Source organism: Elephas maximus, chromosome 17, assembly GCF_024166365.1.
Source record: "Elephas maximus indicus isolate mEleMax1 chromosome 17, mEleMax1 primary haplotype, whole genome shotgun sequence".
Taxonomy (NCBI): domain Eukaryota; kingdom Metazoa; phylum Chordata; class Mammalia; order Proboscidea; family Elephantidae; genus Elephas; species Elephas maximus.
The window spans coordinates 42,985,242-43,004,946 of record NC_064835.1 but is presented as its reverse complement, the minus strand read 5'-3'; the positions used below and the strand labels follow the sequence as shown (position 1 = coordinate 43,004,946).

At 40.0% G+C, this 19,705-nt stretch overlaps 1 gene segment (V, D, J or C); it reads right to left on the bottom strand.

The window, feature by feature from the left end:
- Positions 1-4,732: 4,732 nt before the first annotated feature.
- LOC126060215 (immunoglobulin kappa variable 3-15-like) lies at positions 4,733-5,356 on the bottom strand. The segment is given in 2 exon segments: positions 4,733-5,055; positions 5,275-5,356. Coding segments are annotated over 2 exon segments (372 nt in total).
- Between the last annotated feature and the right edge of the window lie 14,349 nt (positions 5,357-19,705).

Here is a 19,705-nt window from a genome sequence, read left to right as displayed (position 1 = left end):
ATTTTGGTAGTTTGCTGTGATTTTCATTTGTAGTTTCTCATGGTTATTGACACTGAGCAGTTTTTCATATCCTTGTTGACCATTTGTATATATAATTGACCCAGCACTAATTCTTGAAAAAACGCTGCTCTGCGTCATCACCTTTGTCATCAAACATTATCACTATATCTGTAGGTCCGTCTCTGAATACTCTTTTCTGTTCCATAGGACAATCTGCCTCAATTCACACCACCACCACGGTCCCAACATCCAGTAGTGTAAATCCTCACACTGGTTCTTCTTCAGGTTGACTGCCATTATTTAGGCCCTTGGAATTCCCATATAAAATTTACAATAAGCTTGTAAGTTTTCTCTTCAAATATGCTTTGGGATTTTGATTGTCACTATTACAATACTGAGACTTTCAATCCTTGAAAATAATATGGCCTTCCATTTTCTTTGATTTCTTGCAATAAATTCTGTAGTTTTCAGTGTATGGAGCTTAAACATTTTTCCTAAATATTTCATGCTTTGCTATTAAAAATGGTATATTTTATCATTGTAATTTTTCAGCCTTTGTTACAAGTATATAAAAATCAAATTGGTTTCTGTATATTGACTTTGAATTCAATGATTGCTATGCTAAGAGTTCATCTGTAGGTCATTTTGAATTTCCTCTGCACACAATTCTTTCATCTGTGAGTTAGGCTACTTTAGTTGTATTTTTCAGCTTCACGCTCTATGTTGTTGTTCATGCTGCCATCTTACTTTATGGACTAGGAGGTATACATTTAGAGACTTCCACTTCTGAGAATCTAATCCAACGCCAAAGATAATATAATTGTCCCTGGTTCTTCCTATGCAGCTAAGTCTGAGGGCAAATCTGGCAATCAAAACAGACATCTTATCAGGGACTTATGTTTCAGAACCTCAAATTTTCTAAGTAGATGCAGAGATGCTAAAACTGAGTGGTCACCACAGCAGCTGTAGAAGACTATAAGGGAAGCAGCTGGTATAAACAAAAACACTGGTGCTCTTGTGAAGGTTTTTGTTTTGATTGAATCACTGTGGCGTACATGCTATTATACTGCTGGCAGTGATAGAGAACAAAATCATCAGGTTCCAGGCTGATGACAATGAGAGTGAAGTCTGTTCTAGGCCACCCGTCACTAAGCTAGCCTGGGATGCCAGTGGCCCTGGTCGATGCACCCACAGATGGGGAACTTGGGAGCCTGCTCAGATTTTTGCTGGTACTAGGCTAAGCTGCTGCTGTCACTCTGACTGGCCTACAAGTGAGGGTGGCTTTCTCTCCTGGAGATAAAGTTAGGGAAGTGGGAGACTGTGTAATCACAATTTCTCCAGTGGTATCTGAGATTGGAAATAAAACACAAAAGTCAGTCATGTAAGCTAGATCATGCCACATTGTCTTCCCAGCAGAACCAAGATTGTTGGCCTATATTGTGTTTTAATTATTCTGCGTTCTGAACAAAGGTGCCAAATAATGGACCTAATGATTTTGAGAAAATTTTCACTGACAGGCAAAACATCCCTTGTTCCCCTTACTTAGAAACCGTAGTAACAGGAGGCAGAGAAGCTGAGCTGGGTCTTCCATGATTCACTCTGTGTCCTAACTGAGGCAGGTTTTCCCCAGAGCATTGAGATGGGTTCTATAAGGCACAGGTGGGCATCTGCCTCACTGTTAACCAAGGCTTACCCAAATGGTTTTTGGAAGTAAATCGTCATGCATTCAGGAATTAAAGCTAAATCTATATCCATGGTCTAGTTGTTAACATCACAGACCCTGAAGTCAAACCATCTGGGTTAGGAGCTCCATGATCTATGATGGTTTGACATTGATCGAGTTACTTAACCTCTCTTTGCCATAGTTTTCCCTATCTGTGAAATTGTGTAAATGATAGTACCTACCTTACAGAGCTGTTTAGGAATTAGACAAGGTAAAACACTTGGAACAGCATTCATGACATGATGTAAGTTGCTATTAGTTTTGTTATTACTCTTTTCACAGTATTTACCACTATCATGAACATCATTATTATCATAAGTAGACTGAATAACTTAGCACACAACCATGGAAAACAACCTTAGATCTAATCTAAGTATGTTTAATCTACAATCATGTTAGATCCTAGGGCTGCCTGTTCATTAACTGGTTCACAAATCTAAAAGCCTAAATATTTCACCTCTATCTACACAAGCTCCCTCAGACTTTCAATCACGCTTATACAGATCATTTCAATATATTTCCTCCCGTTATCGTTATCAATTTTCAAAACTTTTCTTGTGTCATGTGGAAATATTATATTACTGTTCTTCTTTCTTATCGAATCCTTATTCAACCTTTTTAATCTTTTCTCCAACACTTAGTCCATGATTTACAATAGGAAAAACTACTGATGTCACTTTGGGGCTGGCTTCCATATAATTTTTAAATGACATAAATTAGAATAATAGAGTAAAATAGAATAGTATAGAAAATATCAGCATGTGTCATACGGGAAAATGGTAAGCATTGTTTCATGATTTTGTTGTTGTTCTTGTTGTTATATATATTATACAAATGTTGTGTATATACGGGTGCTGGCTCTCCCCATCTTTACATCTCTAGAAGGAAGTTGTGAGTATGAAGAAGAGCAGGACTTGTAAACTTTTCAGGTATTTTTACTCCCATTGGCTGTTCTACTCCCCTGACCAATGCTCCTGAATCTCTACTGCTTCCAATGCTTTTATCTCAGTAAAGCTTCCCTGCCTTTATCCAAAACATCTGCAAGTTTCGATCCTCATAAGACTAATACTGAAGCCTCTTATTCACAATAGGAAACACAGGCAAGCCTCAGTGTAATGCAGGGTTTCCTTAGGCCAGTGACCCTCAAATTTTGTTGGATTTAAAAAAATCTGATCATGACTTTCTAAATTAATTTTTTGACCTGTGTATGGGTAGAATACTCCATTCAACAAAATACTATATTAGAGGATATGCTTCTTGAATGTAACATATTACAAAGATCCTAAAGGACAAGCTAGAAGAAATTATAGAGGAGCAGCCCCAAAGTCATGGTGGTAATTTTTCCTTATTTTGAGTCACGGACTAAGTATTGGAGAAAAAGTAAAAAAGATTTTAAAAGATGAATAAGGATTATATAAGAAAGAAGACAGCAAGATGATCTATCACAGGGCAAAGTTTTGAAAGTGGAAGGTGGGAGGAAAATATATTGAAATGGTCTGGGTGAGCATGATTGGAGAGCTGAAGGATTTAGTATAAATCAAGGCAAAATATTTAGGTTTTAAGGCTTGCAAGCCTGTTAATAAAAAGACAACCTTAGAGCCTAACGTGGCTTTGGATGAAATACAGTTGGAATAAATTGGAGGTTCTTTTCCGTGAGTCCCTCCTAAGTTATTCAGTTTACTCATACGAGGACAAAAGCCAAGATCATGAAGTGAAGCTTTTTAGAGGTACAGCTCATGCTCTAAAATAACCATGCTGTCCGCAGACTTTTATCGTCTCTGCCTGCTGACTGTGATCGCACAGCTGTGTGCCAGGTGCCCAGCAGACCTCTCCCCATCTGAGTCACCACAACTGAATGCTCCACCAGGCTTTGCCGCTCTCCTGCCACATCTCTCCTCAGCTTTAGGGGAAGTTCATAGACATTCATCTCTTCCTCTCTCCAAAAACCCTCCATGTGCTCTCTTTCAGGAACCATCATGATTTATTCTACTTAATAAAGCTGAAATTCAAATTTCTAAATTTTCCTTTCTAGAGTGAACACTGTTGCTGAGTATCGTAGAAGATGTAAAGCTAATTTATACTTTTAAGCACATAAAGACTGTGTGTTTAATATAAAATTAAAAACAAAAACACATCATGTTGATAGAAAGACACAAAAGAGTACATATTGAATGATCCCATCAATATGAACTTAAAGAACAGGTAAAATCAATCAATATTTATAGGAAGTAGAACAGTGGTTGCATTTGGTGCTGGTGGGTAGAGGGTGGAATTGATAGGGAAGAAGCATGAGGAAACTTTTAGGGATGCTGGAGACAGTCTATGTTATGATCTAGGTAGTGGCCACAGGGGAGTATGCATATGTTTATATTCATCCAGCTGTAGGCTTTAGATTTGTGGCCTTCACTGTATTCAAGTTATATCTAGATTAAAAATAGATAAATAAATAACGAGAAGGAATTATGGAGTCAGAGTATCAGAGTCTGTTTCTATCTTCTTTGCTTACAAGCACTGGTAACTTGATCAATCAAAGCTCTGTGAACCTCTGATGTCTCATCTACTGATGATTATTCTGGGATTAATTGCACTCGGTAAGTAAGCCCTCAGTACAGCAGTCAACACATTAAAGCTTCAAGTCTTCAGTAAACGGCAGTGACAGTGTAGCTATTGCTATTATTTCCTTGAACATGGTCTCTTTTGTGTATGTGTGGGTGTGTGCCTTTGAAAACACCTCCTGTCAGAGAAGAGATTCAGGCTCTCCATGTTGTAGACAAAGTCTTTTGCAATACTGACCTAGAGATCTGCTTTGGAGAATTAATTAAAGGTTTAGGAGTTTGGTGATATTAAGAAAGTAAGTTTTCAAGGGACTTTAGTCTCTTTGAGGCCGTTACTCTTTGGGTCTGCAAATCCTTCCCCAAAATAAACCGGGCACCTCTGAACAGACCACAGGGGAGATTGCAGCTGCTGGAACCACCAACCCTCACCACACAAGCAGCTTGGGAGGATGGTTTATGCTCGGGGTTGTAACACTGTGTGAGGGGACTTATAGACCTGCAGGCAATAATAATCAGCAGCATCATCGGCCTCTACATTGCTGATTGTGAGAATGAATTCTGTCCCAGACTGTATCCCAGTGAACCGGGCTGGGATTCCAGAATATCTGTCATCCGCATCGTAGATGAGAAGCTTAGGAGGCTGGCCTGGTTTCTTCTGATACCAGCTTAAGTTGTCACTAATGCTCTGATTGGCCCTGCAGATGATGGAGGCACTCTCTCTTAGAGACACAGAGAGGAGAGCTGGAGTCTGGGTCAGTACAGTGTCCCCATTGGCAGCTGAGAAGGAAGCAAAATACAAAATCACCTTCCTTAACTAGATCCCACTCCATGTTCCTCCCAGCAGATCCTATCTGCTCTGGTGCCCCTAACCTGAAATCGCTTGGCTCTCTGAAGGTGAGGTTATGGGAGTGAGACCCAAGGAGACCATGGGAAAGATCTCACAGCTAGAAGGAGAGAAGTCTCTTAATCTCTGTGTTCCCGGCGTCCCCTCCTCACCTGGAAGCCAGAATGGGAGAAGGCAGATGAGTCGAGTCAAAGAGCCCATATTCAATCTGCTCTTGCCTGAGGATTTTTTTGGGCAAGAATCACTGAGCAGCCTATTCATAAGGATTCTGAAGAGCAGAAATGAACTCTGGGGGAAAACATGCAAATCAACAAGGGGCTGGGCAGATCTGGCCTTCCAGCTGTAGAGCGGATGCCCTTGTAGGCTCAGTTCCTCCTGGGTCCATAGCAGATGGGGGCTTCTCATGGAGTCCCAGCTACAGTGTTTCCCCAGGGGGGTTGTAAGAGAAAATCATCTCTAATTTCTTTGCTCCCTACTTGTCCTCAGGGCCCTCATTTTTTTGTTTTTTGTTTTTAATTTAATTAGAATAGGGAGACCTCCTTCTAAGAAGGAAACCCTGGTGGTGTAGTGGCTGGATGACCCTACAGACATTAAATTTCAATGTGAACATATAGTTATCCCTATAGAATTGTGCAAAAAATCATTTTCCAAGGACATGTGTGAAATATTGGACTATGCCTTGATATGCTACTAAGAATAGATATTGGTGATTGTGTTGAGTAGAATTTTGTCCTTTGAAGATAAGTCCAACTCGTAACCCACGTTCCTGTGAATGTGAATTTATCTGGATATAGAGTCTCTACAGATGTAATTATTTAAATGAGGTCCTGCTGGATTAGTGTGGACCCTAATCCAATAGGACTGGCGTTCTTGTAAGAAGCAACACAGACACAGAGGGAAGATGGCCATAAGGAGAAAGAGGCAGAGATTGGAGTTATGCTGCCACAAATCAAAAGATGCCAAGGATTGCCAGTAACTGCCAGAGCAAGGAAGAGACTAGTAAAAATCCTCTCCTAGCATCTTCAGAGAGAGCGCAGCCCTGCTAACACCTTGATTTTGGACTTCTAGCCTCCGGAACTATGAGAGAATAAATTTCTGGTGTTTAAATCCACCCAGTTGTGGTAATTTGCTACTATAGTGATAAGACACTGATACAGTAAGCCATGGAGAAAGAGAGGAGAGAGAGAAATTGTCTTTGGTGCAAATCCATGTAATGCCTCTTTGCGTACTGCGCAGTAGAGAAGGATCAAAGCTTATAGGAGTATATTTCCATGGTAAGTACTATTCATTATTCTGGAGATTAATTTTCTGTATATTAACTTTCTCTCATTTTCTGTATTTACTTTTTTTCATTTTACTCATTAACTTTCTCCCACTGTATTGTCATGCCTGAAGTAAATTCCTAACTTTATCTTCTATTTTTTCTGATATTGTCCTAGTGTAATCACTACTAGTATCCCCTTTTTACTTTTACAAATGTCCCAATTTGGATCTCAACTTATATGGTCACCCTATATTTGAATTCTTCCTACTAAACTAAAACTTATTAATGCAAGTTAAATTTTATCAAGTATCTTTATATCACCACCTATTATTAGCTCTGTAATTTACAAGTGCTATTTTTTTTTTATGACCTAGGTCATGAGGGGATCAAGCAGGATCAAGCTCATATAAAACGAAAACAAATTCATGAAGCCATATGTCACACCTGAAACGTATAGCATCATTATCCACATAGAGATAATTGGAATATCTTTAGGCTGCAGTTATTTAATTTTTAACAGTACGAAAAATTATCTCCATATATCTTTTGGGTCTTCAAGTAAGAAAAATATTTTCAAATGAGCATGCTCACTAGGTGGGTTGGAAACAAGTATTACTAAGAAAATTCCCCCAGCCAAAAAATTTACTGAAGCTAAAGACACTTTTTTTTTTTCTGTGAGGACATATAAGAATATCTTTTCTGTTTAAAGCCACAGAGTGAAAACTCACCCAGATTTAATTTCCAAGTAATGCAAAATTAAATTTGACACTTCCATAAGATGGTAAAGATTGAAAAATGTAATTATTTGTCAATGTCATCATCAAATACCTGGAAAATCACATGGGGTAAAGATTTTAGAAACTTGAGAAATTGCCAAGGCAGAAGGATACATTAAAATTATGTTTATCTGTATTGAAGATGTTTGGAATTAAATACTCCTCTATGGGGTTATTTGGAGATGTTTACTCTTGCAACATGCCATGAGAATGTCACGCCCTGGGTAGTCACTGCTGCCTCTTTAGGCTTGGTACCAGAACACACACAATCTACTTCTGGACACAGTCTTAGCAGGCCTACAGCAGAATCAACCAGCTGAGCCCTCCTCCTTGGATCAGTCAAATCGCTGTTGACTTGAACATCTATGAATATGAAAATAAATTCTTAGTGTTGTAAGCCAGTGGATTTCTTTGTTATTTGTTAGAAATCATTATTGTGCCACAGATGAGTAATACGATATTCACATATCTACATATATAAAGTTTATTAAAAGTGATGACATAAACATAAATACTTAGAAATTTATTCATAAAAACACTACACCGCCAAGGTTTCCGAAAAACACATAAAAACCCACTGCCGTCGAGTCTATTCTGACTCATAGCGACCCTATAGGACAACCTATAGGACAGAGTAGAACTGCCCCATAGAGTTTCCAAGGAGCACCTGGCAGATTTGAAATGCCAACCTCTTGGTTAGCAGTCATAGCACTTAACCACTATGCTACCAGGGTTAAAAAAAAAAAAAAAAAACAGAAGAAATAAAAAAGTAAATTATACTTAAATAAAAACAGCGAAATTTCCCTCATTAATGGAAAAATCTAACATGAACAGTTAGGACTAAGCTTATCCACATGTAGCAATAGTTAGAAGAGTAATCATAATGAAACATTACACACATAATATTTACTGGAAAATGATTAAGTCCAAATTTCATAAATAAAATGCAGATCTCATTCAGCAGCTACAAAGTGAAGTCTTCTGTTTTTCACTTTTAACTAGCTTCCAGTGATGCTGCTGGTTTCAACAAATTTTGAGCAGCAAGGTGTTGTTTTATTAAAGAATGCTACAGCCACATTTAGTTGTTTGGTGGATTTTATTGTTGTTGTTCTGTTTTCTAATTTAAAAAAGGATTTTAATTTGTCAAAAGAATTCTATGCAAATTTCTCATTTTTCTGTTCTTTCATTGACTTAACGAAGTTTTCCTGATCCCAGATTTGCTGATGGAAGCACACCCAAAAGTATTCTGGGGCCAAAGTATAACAAACAATAATCTGAAAACTGGAGTAGTAGTGACCATGCTGGGTGTCGGCTGTCAGCTCCCCATCATCACTGTCTTACCTGGAAGTATGTCTCCCAGAATTGCTTTTCCTCTGTGCTTTCCTGTAGAGTTGTCACTTGTGAGTCCCTCCTGAAATTTGTAATGCAGAAGAAGATTCAATACTCTCAATGGACAACATTAGGTAAACCTGCTGACAGAGGCGGGGCTGGAGAGCCACCTGGTGAGGTACTGCAGGCACCTGAGAGCATCAGTAACTCCATCCCTGGGCTTCTAAACAGGTCTGAAGACCACAGGGTTAGGCAGTGCACTCTGGTTCTGGAAGCACCAGAGAATCACCCATTTCCAGTATCTGCTTGCCTATCCTACCTCCAGGTCTTTGGATAGGTTGTAGCTTAGATTCTAATTTCTCTGTAAAAACAATCTATGCTTGGAAAGTGTGGAATGCCTTCCTTTTTGCAATTTGAATCCTGATGGTTGCTGTAACCCAGACTCATCAGTATAATAATCTGTCCTACTTTGAATCAGGACAGGCACTAGCATGTCTATCCTGCTAGGGCTAAGGAGGAGGCAAGAGCCACCCTGTCCCCTTCTACCAAAGCCTTCCAGCACCTTCACAGAGTGGGTGCACCTGAGAAACTCTCAACAGACAGAGGGACAAGAGAAACAGCTGGGGCAGCCCAGCCTCACATATCTGCTCCCTGAGGTGGATTTTGTTCCAGCTTGTAACACTGTGTGAGGGTTGCTTTTATACTGTTGACAGATATAAATTGCAAGATCCTCAGCCTGTAGGCTGCTGATGATGAGCATGAATTCTATCCCATATTTCACTGTCACTGAACCAAGATGGAACCCCAGGTTGTAAATCAGATGCCTTATTCATCAGAAGCTTTAGAGCTTCACCTGGTTTCTACTGATACCAGGCTAACCAACTGCTAAAGCTCTGACCCTCATGTCTAATGATGGTGACTCCCCACTACAGATGCAGACAGGGAAGATGTACACTGGATCATCTGGGTTCACATCTGGCATCTGAGATTGGAACCATAAAAACAAACATCCACAATATTAATCATGTTATAGGAGCAATTTACCTGAAGATCCAGGTGGTACTAACTATACTGGGCTGAACCATTGTTCACACGTCTCAGCACCACAGAGACACCCAGGAGATCCAGCAACGAGCAGTGAGGAGGTGCAGTTTCACGGTCACAAGTAAACTCTGTGTGTTCTCCATCCTTGTCTGGGAACCACAGCAGCAGGAGGCCTAGGAACTGAGTAGGGGCCCTCACATCCCTTGCCAACCCTAGCTAGGACGGGTTCCTGCCACAGGGTGTGGACCAGCCTATTAATAAACCTTCAGGGCAGTGAGGTTGTACTCTGGGGAACATGTAAATAAGCAGGAAAGGGGCCAGGGCTGGTGTCCAGCTGCAGGGTGGGCTCATTTCATTAACACAGCACAGGGGCAGTTTCTCCTACGTGTCCCGGTTCAGACCAGGACAGCAGAAATTGGCCTGCAGAGAACATGAGTCTCTCCATGGGCACATAAGACATAATCAGATTACTATCTAGTGAGTAGAACGTTCTTTTGCTTCCTTCAAGGCTCATGACCTGCGTTTCTTACTATCTCTTCATCTCAGATAGGGCCTGAGGGGGATGATAAAACCCCAGAAACTGCAAGAAATTTTACCAGGTGCTTGTCCTTAGTACTTGTGCACATTATTGAAACCAGAGAAGATTCTCTGGTTTGATACTTTTGCTTTGATACTTTGATGGTCTGTTGTTGTTGCTGTTAGTTGCCATTGAGTCAGCTCCAAATCATGATAACCTTTTGTATAACAGAATGAAATGTTACCCAGTTCTGCACCATCTTCATGACCATTTATGTGCTTCAACTATTGTGTCAATCCATCTCATCAAAAGCCTCTCTCATCTTCACTGACCCTCTACTTTAGCAAACATGATGTCCTTTTATAGGGACTGGTACTCCCTAATGACATGTCCAAAGTAAATAAACTGAAGTAGCACCATCCTTACTTCTAAGGAGTAGTTTGTTTGTATTTCTTCTAATGCTGATGTGTTTGTTCTTCTGGCAGTTCACAGTATATTCAACATTCTTTGCTAACACCACAATTCGAATACATCAATTCTTCTTCTGTCTTCTTTTTTCAATGTCCAGCTTTCAAACACATATGAAGTAAATGAAAAGACCATGACTTAGGTCGGGTGCACCTTAGTCATCAAGTGACATCTTTGTTTTTTAAAACTGTACAGAGGTCCTTAGCAAGAGACCTACCCAATGCAATACATTGTTTCATTTCTTTGTTTTTTAATTTTTTATTGTACTTCAGATGAAGGTTTACAGAGCAAATTAGTTTCTCATTAAACAATTAATACACACATCATTTTGTTCCTTTGGTTGCCAACCACACAACATGTCATCACTCTCCCCTTCTCCACCTTGGGTTCCCCATTATGAGCTTTTCTGTCCCTTTCTGCCTTCTTGTCCTTGCTCCTGGTCTCATGTACCCATTTAGTCTAGATTTGTTTGATGGGCCTGTCTAATCTTTGGCTGAAGGGGGAATCTCAGAAGTGACTTAAGTACAGAGTTAAAAGGGTGTCCAGGGTCCATATTCTCAGGGCTTCTCAAGTCTCTGTCAGACCAAAAAGTCTAGTATGTTTTTTTTTTGGGGGGGGGGTAGTTTGAATTTTGTTCTACACTTTTCTCCAACTGTGTCTGGGATCCTCTTTTGTGAGACTTGTCAGAGCAGTCTGTGGTGGTAGCGGGGCACCATCTGTTTGTGCTGGACTCAGTCTGGTAGAGGCTGTAATAGTTGTGGTCCTTTAGTCCTTTGGACTAATCTTTCTCTTGTGTCTTTGGTTTTCTTCATTCTCCTTTGCTCCAGATGGGGTGCGACAAGTGAAGTACCTTAGATGACCACTCACAAGCTTTTAAGACCCCGGACTCTGCTCACTAAAGTAGGATGTAGAATATTTTCCTTTTAAACTCTGTTATGCCAATTGAGCTAGATGTCATTCAAGACCATGGTCCCCAGCCCTCAACCCAGTAATTCAGTCACTCAGGGAGTCTGGATGTGTCTATGAACCTTCCATGACCTTGCCTTGGTCAAGTTGTGCTGACTTCCCCAGTGTTGTGTACTGTCTTACCCTTCACCAAAGTTACCACTTATCTATTGTCTAGTTAGTGTTTTTCCCTCCCCATCCCTACCCTCCCTACTAACCATCAAAGATTATTTCTGTGTATAAACCTACTCATGAGTCTCTATAATAGTGATCTCATACGGTATTTGTAGTTTTGTGATTGACTTATCTCGCTCAGCATAATGCCCTACAACTCATCCATGTTGTGAGATGTTTCGCAGATTGATCATTGTTCTTTATTGTTGCATAGTATTACATTCTGTGTATGTGCCATAGTTCATTCATCTGCTGATGGACACTTAGGTTGTTTCCATTTTTTGCTGTTGTGGATAATGCTGCAATGGACATGGGTGTGCATATGTCTACTCATGTGACAGCTCTTATTTCTCTAGGATATATTCCTAGGAGTGGGATTGCTGGATTGTATGGTATTTCTATTACTAGTTTTTTTTTTTTAAGGAAGCTTCATATCATTTTCCAAAATGATTATACCCTTTTACAGTCACATGAGCAGTGCATAAGAGTTCCAAGCACCCTGTATCCTCTCTGACATTTATTATTTTCTTCTTTTTTTATTTTTATTTGTGTCAGTTGGGTTGGGGTGTGATGGTATCTCATTGTACTTTTGATTTGCATTTCTCTGATGGCTAGTGATTGTGAGCATTTCCTCATGTGTCTCTTAATTGACTGAATACCTCCTTAGGTGAAGTGTCTGCTCATATCCTTTGCCTGTTTTTTAATTAGATTATTTGTCTTTTTGCTGTAGAGGTGTTGGATTTTAATAGAGATTTTAGAGATTAAACTTTTGTCCTATTTGTCATGGCCAAAAAATTTTCCCAGTCTGTAGGCTCTCTTTGTACTCTTTTGGTGAAATCTTTTGATAAGCATAAGTGTTTAATTTTTAGAAGATCCCAGTTATGTAGCTTATCTTCTGATATTTGTGTATCATTAGTTACGGTTCATAACCTATTTGTGCTGTGTATTAGAGCCTCTAGTGTTGGTCATATTTTTTCTTCTATGATCTTTATAGGTTTTGGTTTTATACTAGGTCTTCGATCCATTTTGAATTAGTTTTTGTGTATGGTGTGAAGCATGGCTGTGTTTCATTTTTTTGTAGATGGCTGTAATGGATTGAGTTCTGTACCCCCAGATATGTGTCAACTAGCTTAGGCCATGTCTGGTTGTCCTCTATTCTGTGATTGTAATTTTACTTTAAAGAGGATTAGGGTGGGATTGTAACACCCTTACTAAGATCACATCACTGATCCAATGTAAAGGGAATTTCCCTGGGTTGTGGCCTGCACCACATTTTATCCTACAAGGGACAAAAATAAAGGGAACCAAGCAGAGAGTGGGGAACCTCATATCACCAAGAAAGCAATGCCATAAGCAGAGCACATCCTTTGGAACTGAGGTTCCTGCACTGATGTTCCTGGACCAAGGGAAGACTGATGACAAGGATCTTCCTCTGAGCTGACAGAGAAAGACTTCTCCTGGAGCTGAAGCACTGAATTTGGACTTGTAGCCTAAGAGACTGTGAGAGAATAAACTTCTCTTTGTTAAAGCCATCCACTTGTGGTATTTCTGTTATAGCAGCATGAGATGCTAAGACTAAGGCAATGGCCATCAAGTTTTGCCAACACTATTTGTTAAAAAGACTGTCATTTCCCCATTTATGGACTTTGGGCCTTCGTCAAAGATCAGATGACCATAGATGGATGGGTTTACATCTGGTTCTCAATTCTGTTTCGTTGGTCAATGTGTCTGTCATTTTACCACTACCAGGTCGTTTTGACTACCATAGCTGTAAAGTAGGTTCCGAAGTCAGGTAGTGTGAGTCCTCCTACTTTATTCTTTTTCTTCAGTAGTGCTTTACTTATCTGGGGCCTCTTTCCTATCCATATAAAGTTAATAAGTTTTTCCATCTCTTTAAAGAATGTTGTTCATATTTGGATCAGGATTGCATGGTATTTGGATCAGTATGCATTGCACCCTGAGCAGTGCAGCTCAGCCTGTCAAGAAGGGCTGTGGGTGGCACATAGGGCTAGGTGGGCAAGTGAAAGGAAAGAAAAGGAGGGAAAGAGAATAAACCAAATATATATATGTATATATATATATATATATATAGTGCTGGGGAAGCTGGCTTTTAGGGGTTGGATGGATTTGCAGTGGCGGTGAGTCGATATCTCTCTCTCCTGGCAGTGCAGCACAGCCCATCAGGAAGTAGCAGAGGCAGCACAGAGCCTAGATTGGTGGGAGAAGGAAAAGGGAGAAAGGGAAAATTATATGCATTTATATGGCACAGAAGGAACTGGTCTGTGGTACCAGTGCAGAATCAGGGAGGAAATGTGCCAGAGGCTCTCTTGTGAAGCTGTACAGCACAGCATGTTGAGAAGGGGGGGCTGTGTGGGGTGCTAGGTTGGCAGGAGAAAGGAAAGGAAGGAAGGGGGAGAGAGAGGAGAAACCTAAAAAAAAATGGAGCAGAAGGACGCTGCCAGTGGGGGCAACGCACACTCAGAGAGGCCATCTGCCTGTGGCTCTCTAGCTGAGTGGTGTGGCATAGCCTGTCAAGAAGGGGCAGGGACGGCACCCAGGGCTAGTTGTGGAGGAGAAAGGAAAGAAGGGAGAGAGATATAAGATGCTGAAAAAAGATGGTGCTGAAGGAGCCTGCCAGTGGGGGCAACGCAGACCCAGAAAGGCCATCTGCCAGTGGCCCTTTAGTTGAGCAGTTTGGCACAACCCATCAAGAAGGACGGGGATGGCACACAGGACTAGATGTACTGGAGAAAGGAAGGAGGGAAGGGAGAGAGAGAAGAAACAAAAACAAAACCCAAATAAACAATAACAAAAAAAAAAAAGAAAGAAAGAAATGGGGCTGAAGGAGCTGGTTGGTGGGGGTTGGGTGGACCTGGCCTACAATGAGCTGATGCCTCTCCACCGAGCAACCGAGGCCCATTGGAAAGCGGTGGAGGCCACTTAGAGGGAAGAAAGGTGGGGGTAGGAAAGTGGGTATCCCTGGTTACCACGTGTTCTGTCTCCTGTTGGGAGCTCCGTGAAGTTGCCTTCCCGTACTCCTTGTCCACTGTTCTTGGTGGCTGAGGTCCAGGATGGCAAATCTGTGTCACATTAGCTAGTTGGGAACCTCCATTCCATGGTTCTCCTAGTTCTTTCTCAGTTTCTTATTCCATTTGGTAATTGATTATTTATCCCTTAATTTGATGCTTAGGGTATCTGCTTTACTTAGTTTTTTGGGTCTTTGCTATAGGTGGATGGTACGGTGCTTCTGCCTATAGTGCCATGTTGGCTCCACCTCGTATTGATTTCTTGACCGCTGCTTCCATGGGTATTGATTGTGGATCCAAGTAAAATAAAGTCCTTAAGAGCCTCAATCTTTTCTCCATTTATCATGATGCTGCTTATTGGTCCAGTTGTGAGCATTTTTGTTGTCTTTGTGTTGAGCTGTAATCCTTACTGAAGGCTGTGGTCTTTGATCTTCCTCAGTAAGAGCTTCAGGTCCTCCTTGTTTTCAGCAAGCAAGGTTATGCCATCTGCATATCACAGGTTGTTAATGAGTGGTCCTCCATTTCTGATGCCACATTCTTCTTCATATACTCCAGCTCCTCAGATTATTTTCCCACAATAGAGATTGAATAAGCATGAAAAAAAGATAGACACCTGATGCACACCTTTCCTGATGTTAAACCACACAGTATCCCCTTGTTCTGTTTGAACAACTGCCTCTTGGTAATGCCTTATGTGTTCCACATGAGCAAAATTAAGTGTTCTGAAATTCCCATTCTTCGCAGTGATACCTTTAATTTGTTATGATCCACACAGTCCAATGCCTTTGCATAGTAAATGAAACACAGGTATACATCTATCTAGTATTCCATACTTTCAGGAAAGAGCCATCTGACATCAGCAATGATATTACTCATTCCATGTCCTCTTCTGAATTCAGCTTGAATTTCTGGCAGGTCACTGTCAGTTATAGGATAATATAAAAACACCTTTAAGGAAGTCCAGTTAATGTTACTGTTATTCAAATTTATGCACCAACCTCAGTGGTGCCAAAAATAAGAAAATTAAAGGTTTTTACCAACTTCTGCATCCTGAAATTGATCAAATATGCAATCAAGATGCATTGATAGTTACTGGTGACTGGAATTTGAAAGTTGGAAACAAAAGGAACAGTAGTTGGCAAATATGGCCACGGTGGTAAAAACAATCCTGGAGATTAGATGATAGAATTTTCCCAGACCAACTACTTGTTCATTGCAAATACCTTTTCAACAATACAAACAGCAACTATACACATGAATCTCACCACATGGAAAACAGAGAAATAAATCGACTGCATCTATGGAAAGAGACAAAGGAAAATTCATTATCATCTTTCAGAGCAAGGCCAGGGCTCAACTGAGGAACAAACCATAAATTGCTCATGTACAAATTCAATTTGAAGCTGAAGAAAATTAGAAGTCCACAAGAACCAAAGTACAACCTTGTCTTAGTCATCTAGTGCTGCTGTAACAGAAATACAAAAAGAGGATGATTTTAACAAAGAGAAATTTATTTTCTCACAGTCTAGTAAGTTAGAAGTCCAAATTCAGGATGTCATCTCCAGGGAAACACTTTCTGTCTCTGTTGGATCTAGAGGAAGGTCCTTGTCATTAATTTTCCTCTAGACTATTAGCTTCTCCTAGCAGGAACCACAGGTCCAAAGGACACAGCACTGCTTTCTTAGTGTTATGAAGTCCCCACTCTCTGCTTGTTTCCTTTCTTTTTATCTCTTGTAAGATAAAAGGTGGTGCAAGCCACACTCCAGGGAAACTCCCTTTATATTGGATCAGAGATGTGACATTAGTAAGGGTGTTACAATCCCGCCCTAATCCTCTTTAATATAAACTTACAATCACAAAACGGAGGACAACCACACGATACTGGGAATCATGGCCTAACCAAGCTGACACAAATTTGGGAGGACACAATTCAATCCATGACAGACCTTGAGTATATCCCACCTGAATTTAGACTCCATCTCAAGAACAGATTTGAAGCATTGAATACTAATGACTGAAGACCAGACAAATTGCAGGATCACATAAAGGACATCATACATGAAGAACGCAGAAGGTAATTAAAAAGAAAGGAAAGACCAAAATGGATGTCAGAAGAGACTCTGAAACTTGCTCTTAAATGTAGAGTAGCTAAAGAGAATGGAAGAAATGATGAAGTAAAAGAGCTGAACAGAAGATTTCAAAGGGTGGCTGGAGAAGACAAAGTATTATAATGAAATGTTTAAAGACCTGGAGTTGGAAAACCAAAAGGGAACAATAAGCTCAGCATTTCTCAAACTGAAAAAACTGAAGAAAAAATTCAAGCCTCGAGTTGCAATTTTGAAGGATTCTATGGGGAAAAATTGAACTACACAGGAAGCATCAAAAGAAGATAAAAGTAAGACACAGTCACTGTACCAAAGAGAATTCGTTAGCATTCAGTAATTTCAGAAGGTAGCATATGATCAGGAACCAATGGTATTGAAAGAAGTCCCAGCTGCACTGAAGGCATTGATGAAAAACAAGGCTTCAGGAATTGATGGAATACCAGTTGAGATGTTTCAACAAATGGATGCAGCACTGGAGGTGCTCACTCATCTATGTCAAGAAATTTGGAAGTCAGCTACCTGGCCAACTGACTGAAAGAGATCCATATTTGTGCCCATTTCAAAGAAAGGGAATCCAACACAATGTGGAAATTAGTGAATGATATCATTAATATCACATACAAGTAAAATTTTGCAGAAGATAGTGTATATGTATATAATACAAAAAAACAAAACCCATTGCCATCAAGTCAATTCCAACTCAAAGCAAACCTATAGGTCAGAGTAGAACTGCCCCATAGAGTTTCCAAGGAGCAGCTGGTGGCTTTGAGCTGATGACCTTTTGATTAGCAATTGAGCTGTTAACCACTGTGCAACGAGGGGTCCAGTATATACTGGGTGGGATATATATATGTATATGCATATATATATGCATATATGTATGTGTATATATATGGTTAAGAAAGTTTATTTTTAGGAACAGGGAGGAATACTGTATGGAATGTGGGGTTTTTTTCCTACTTTGCCAAGAGGTTTTATGACAAACAGATTCAGAATTTTGCAAATGCTTTTTCTACACAGATTGAAATGAGTGTAACTCTTCTCCTTTAATTAGACCAAATGTGCTAATTATGTTGATAGACTTCTTTATAACCCAATGGGAAAATTCATTTTCCACATAAAATGCATTTATCCTTTGATGAAATTTCATATTGTTAACTAACTTTTTTGACTTAATTACAACATAGTAAGATATTAAGTATTTTTAAGATATTAAGTAATTTTATTTCACTTTTGAATGTCAATGTGCATTTTTTATACAGTGAGTTTTGAGTAAAACAAGTTAGGAAACAAAATTAGGCAAATTCAGTTAAAACTTTCCATTTTACTTGCATTAATTAGGGTAGGATAGGCTGTAGTGCAGAGTCAAATATATCACCAGGTCTCAGTGACTTACTGAAACAGTTTGTTTCCCTGCTATGGGCCAGAAGAGGCTCTCTCCATCCATTACTCAAGTATCTGGGCTTTTCCCATCTTTTCCTTTCCTCCACCTCAACATGGGTTTCTAAGGGAAGGGAAAGAATGGAGGACACAGGTTGACTCAGTGTCTGAGAATACCTGCAACATCTGTGAAGGTGGCAAGTAAGAAGGAGGGGCCAAGAGAACACAAATGACAAAGTAAAAAATAGTGACACCAGCTTAGTCAGAATCCTAGAAGAAGAAGAATGAGTGATTAGAGAAAATGTGATAGTAATGACTGAGAATTAACCATAAGTGATGAAAGATACCAATCCACAGATTCAAAAGGCCAACATATCCAAAGCAAGATAAATGAAAATGAATCCACACCAAGATATGATACGGAAAACAGTAGTGAATCAAAGACATATTGGAAGTCTTAAAGACAGAGCGGGAAATAAAAATAGGTTACTTTAAAAAGTGACTAAAGAGACACCCAGTAGATTTCTTTATGGTAAAAATGGAAGTAGTTAATGATACCTTTAGTGTGCCAACACGAAATACAATTTTATAATGAAAGGTAGTACCACCTGCACTCTGCTGAGTGCACTTAGCTTTCAAGAGTGACATCAGACTTCTTTAGATTAACAAAATCTGATCCTTCCCATAAACCTAGTGCTGTTGAGTTGATTCTGCTTCCCATAACCCTCCCCCCCAAAAAATATATTACCTCTAGAGTCAATTCTGACTCATAGCGACCCTATAGGACAGAGTAGAATTGCTCCATAGAGTTTCCAAGGAGCGGCTGGTGGATTCAAACTGCCGACATTTTGGTTAGCAGCTGTAGCTCGCCGTAGCTCGTAACCACTGCATCATCATGGGATATCATGTAGTTGTGCTTCACACAGAATAAGAGTGACCTCAGAAAGAAAGCTTGAGTTCACTGTTGCGTAGAAAACTGTTTATGTTCTTCCCCAGCTCTCTCTCTCTACCTTCTGAACTTTGAGGAATGGACATAGTCAGAAGAAGTGGCTTTGGGGCAAAGGAAAATTATATGCTGAGGTTTGTGGTGCCACCTTCCAACCTGAGTGACCTAATGGAGCAAAGGCACATATCTGATCAGAGTCATCTGCTTAACTCTGGCCTCTTATGTCAGAGACAAATGAAGTTCTGTCATAATTAATCTGTTGACTGAGTCTCTATGTAAAGTCAATTAGTTTATACTCTGATCCTTCTTGTTGCCTCTCTCAATTTTGAGGGATCATTTATTTTTCACCATTTTATCCTGAGAGTGTAACGCTTTGGTATCTCAGTGTCATACTGGATTTTTTTATTTATCTCGCCACCTTCAGTAGGCTTTGGAATCAATCCTCTGTTCCCCATCAATGCAGAAACTCCTTATCTCTCTGGTTTAGAAGTAACTTCAGGGCTAAAGATGGATAAGGCATTGCTTACCTCCCAGACTTCCTGTGAATCTTGCAGGAGTGTGGAGCACAACCTTAACAACCAAGCAATGGACACTTCAACTCTGTCATTC